General features: G+C 40.7%; 1 protein-coding gene across 1 annotated transcript; it reads left to right on the top strand.

Moving 5' to 3' along the window:
• Positions 1–786: 786 nt before the first annotated feature.
• On the top strand, positions 787–1,725 carry LOC103254582 (anaphase-promoting complex subunit 1-like; the record flags this gene model as incomplete). Its single annotated transcript, XM_008052641.1, has 2 exons — positions 787–1,021; positions 1,634–1,725. Coding segments are annotated over 2 exons (327 nt in total), but the record flags the coding sequence as incomplete, so codon positions are not given.
• Between the last annotated feature and the right edge of the window lie 2,450 nt (positions 1,726–4,175).

Here is a 4,175-nt window from a genome sequence, read left to right as displayed (position 1 = left end):
CCACCGAGCCCGGCTTGTACATGTGTTTATATAGATATATTTTCATTTCTTTTGGTGTGGACTTGCTGGGTCATATGGTAACTCGTTTACTTTGGCGGAGCTGGCAAAATGTCTTCCAGAGAGGCTGTACCATTTCACAACGCCACCAGCAATGCATGAGAGTTCCAATGGCTCCATATTCCTGCCAACATTTGTTATGTTGTGTTGGGTGTGTCTCTCCAGTTGTCTCAGTAATATGTTGAAAAGACTATTCTTTCCCCATTGACTTGTCTAGGCACCCTTTTGGTCAGTGACTGTCAATATGGGGTTTATTTCTGAATCACCTCAGAGCCCTTTGCATGCTGGTCTGTCACCTGGAACAATCTTCCTCACCTTTTAAACCTGCGTGTCACCTTCTTGCCAGTTTTCCTGGCTAGTCTATACTAATCCTTCAAGTCTTATTATAAGTTTCTTTACATAATCTTTAATGATTCTTTTTCTAGTAATCTTCCAACCCCTCCTAATCTAAGTTAGGCCCTTTGAAAGTACTCTTTCATTATACTTTGTACGTTTTCATTATACTACTTTCAAATAATGTACTTGCGTATTTTTTGTTTGAAAAAAATTTTTTTTTATTAGGGCACTAGGTCCTAGAGAGCAGGAACCATTTTTGTTTGGTTTATTACTATATTCTCAGTACCTCTTACTGTGCCTGTCAACATAAAAGAAAGTGGCAGGCAGTATTTTATTTTAAACTACATGCTTATTGTGTTAGTGACTCAAGTTTCATTTCATTTTCTATCTCAGGGCCATGAAATGACAAGTATTGGACTGCTGCTTGGTGTTTCTGCTGCAAAACTAGGCACCATGGATATGTCAATCACTCGACTTCTCAGCATTCACATTCCTGCTGTCTTACCCCCAACATCCACAGAACTGGATGTTCCTCACAACGTCCAAGTGGCTGCAGTAGTTGGCATTGGCCTCGTATATCAAGGGACAGCTCACAGACATACTGCAGAAGTCCTGTTGGCTGAAATAGGTATAGGATTAATAGTGCTGAATCTTCATAGGCATACATTTCCTATTTCTAAATAAACCCAAGCAAAAATAAGAGTAAATTATAAAAATTAAGGAGAAATTATAGTAGTTTTGTGAGCACAGAATGATCTCGTACTAATTTTAAAAACAACTGCAGGTAGTGTTTTCCAAAACTAATGTTACTATGCAAGTTATTAGCCTGGATATTTATTAGGCCAACCCATTACTGAGCTCCAGTGGTCACATTCACTGAGGTACCTGTGGTCGTAATCACAGATGTGGGTGCTGCTTATCCTGCTGTGTCTTTACCAGGCAAAGTCTAACAGAGACTTGCACTTAAAACTCAAAGTTGACCGTTTTGGTCCCTAATATCACGGTGTTTATTCTGTTGGACAACAGCACTTCCAACAGAATGTAAGTGATTGCTTTTTTTGTTGTTGTTTTTTGGTACACTGACAGCTGTGGAAACCAATTATGATAGTGTCAGAACTTTCTGAGTGGAGTTTTATTTCATCCACATTTCTTGTGTAACTTACTAGAAAGTTAACTCTAAAATGTTTGTGAGTTGAAAATTTGAGAAGCTAGATTCAACTGTATTGCTTATGTTTTTCAGGAAGGCCCCCTGGTCCTAAAATGGAATACTGCACTGACAGAGAGTCATACTCTTTAGCTGCTGGCTTTGCCCTGGGCATGGTCTGCTTGGGGGTAAGCACCATCTGTGCCTTCCCATGTTTTATTTATGGCATCTGCATGTTGAGACAAATAACCTTAACTCTTAAACTCAAATACTACTCTGACTTACTATGACTTAGCCTGATTCCCAGCCCTTTCTTCTTCCTGGATGTTTTTCAAAGCACCAGATTTGTGAATGGGGGAAAAACTATAGTGAAGAATGGGGCTTAAGAATTTTTTTTCCCCCAGCTCATCTATGTATTCATGAATAAACTGGGAAATGAAGGTTCTTTTTTCTGGTTTCTTTTTTAAATAGGAGTCTCACTCTGTTGCCCAGGCTGGAGTGCGATGGCAGAGTCCAGCATTTTGAGGCTGTGGTGGCCTTGAGTGTGCCACTGCATCCCAGCCTGGGTGACAGTGAGACTCTGACTCCAAAAAAAAAAAAAAAGACAACCTGTATATTCCAATGCCAATTCCATTAGGTAGGATTGGGATTACTGAGGCATAGGGTAAATGGTACATTTCGTTTGAACTGATACACCTTTTTCTGTTTTACACTTGAACCAACGCTGTTTGAGAATGCTGGCTGTTGCACAACTTGCTGATAATTGGTGTTACTTGTTTTTAACATTTCTGCTGATAAATGTGCCATGATATTTCATTGTAGTTTAAATTTGTATTTCTCTGCTGGCTAATGATGCTGACAACTTTTTCATTAGCTTATTGGTCCTCCATATATCTTTTTTTGTGAAATATCTTTCAAGTCCTTTGCTTATTTTTTTTTTTTGAGTTGGAGTCTCACTCTGTCGCCCAGGCTAGAGTGCAGTGGTATGCTCATGGCCACCGCAGCCTTGACCTACTGGGCTCAGACAACCCTTCTGCCTGAGCCTTCCAAGTAGCTGGAACTACAGGCACACACACCATACCTGGCTAATTTTTAAATTTATGTAGAGATGAGATTTGCAAGTTGCTCAGGCTGGTCTCAAACCCTTAGACTCAGGCAGTCCTCTCACCTCCACCTCCCAAAGTGGTGGGATTACAGGCATGAGCCACTGCGCTTGGCTGGGAATGAAGTTTCTTTTTTTGTGTGATGGTTCTACCTTATAATTTTATTTCAATTAGTTTCTGTTTTTCTTGTGTTAACAAAGGGCTCTGAGAAACACTTCTTCAATGCACACCAGAGCCATCTCTCTGTTTTCTCAGTTGTCATGCACAGTTCTCACCATGAATGCATATCTTTCAGTATTACAAATGTTCCCTTTGACTGTGGAACAGGGAAAGTCATGGATACTCACAATTCCTATTGGAGATGGGGTAGATCCTCAGATTCCACTGAAGGATGGCAGCATGTACTATTTAGGTTTCATCTGAATGCTCCATCAGCTCCATGCAGGACAGGAATAATCCAATGCACATTTAAACAGGGTGGCAGTTACTGTCCTGCATAACTCAGGAAGGGCTGGAGATTTGGCTGATGTGCCGTGTCTCTTCATTTCCCAGGGTTCTTTCCTTTGCTCCAGACAGGTGATCAGGTCTGGCTTAGAGACAGCAAGTCCTAGAAAAACCAGGTTTCTATGGTTCTCTAACATCACATTCCTGTACAATATTTGCTGAATGGGGTCCAGGAATACCCACTCCTCTTGAGAGAATTCTATGGCCACATGCTGGAATGTCAATAGCCCCTGCTCGAATACTCATCATCTCCCATATTCTGCGTGTCCAGGCCTCCTCCCTATGGACTCCTGAGATCTGCTAGTTACAGGGCAACAGTGACTGAAGTGAAAACACATGATTCTCCCCAAAACAATTCAACATCTCCCTGAAGTTTCTTAAAAAGAGTTCAAAACATACAAGCAAGATGAAGTTATGGCCCATTACAGTGGAAAGCAGAAAAAAGTAGAAATGCTTATGATAGGGAGCCTTAGGAGTCTGCAGTTAAATTGTAGGCTTCTTTTACCATAGTGGTGTTTTCACTTTGTATCCCAGAATGTTGTCACAGTAGTATTTGCCTTGTGACAAAATACAATATTGGGTTGACCCATCTTTAACTCCAAGAGATGTGCAGAATTTCCAAAAAGGTTTCATTAAATGATTGTTTCACTTGGAATGTGGAACCACCAATACATTATTCTGGTCAAGCCAAATACTGTGAAGAATTTTATAATGAATGGAGTTTTTTCTTATGTGTGTTCTGAAAATCCACCCTGTGTTTGACTGTCTGTTGTTTTGACTTCACGTCTGGCACATGAGCTATAGAGGCAGGTGGTACTATAGAGGAACATTGTACTAGGAATAGGGATCTTAATTCTGGTCCTGGCTAGTGAGTCAAGTCATTTAACTTCATTGGCTATTGGTTAAGCAGCCCCATGGACTGTCGAGCCAAACTGCCTTGTTTTATGTCTAGCCCTGCCACTTACTAGTTATGTCACCTTGGCTTAATCCCTCTGTGCCTTACTTTACTTATCTACAAAATGGGGTTCTTA

This window comes from Carlito syrichta, unplaced genomic scaffold (genome assembly GCF_000164805.1).
Source record: "Carlito syrichta isolate Samal-C Ts95f unplaced genomic scaffold, Tarsius_syrichta-2.0.1 Scaffold285966, whole genome shotgun sequence".
Classification (NCBI taxonomy): Eukaryota; Metazoa; Chordata; class Mammalia; order Primates; family Tarsiidae; genus Carlito; species Carlito syrichta.
Note: the sequence above shows the minus strand (reverse complement) of the source record. Positions and strands in the feature narration are given on the sequence as shown.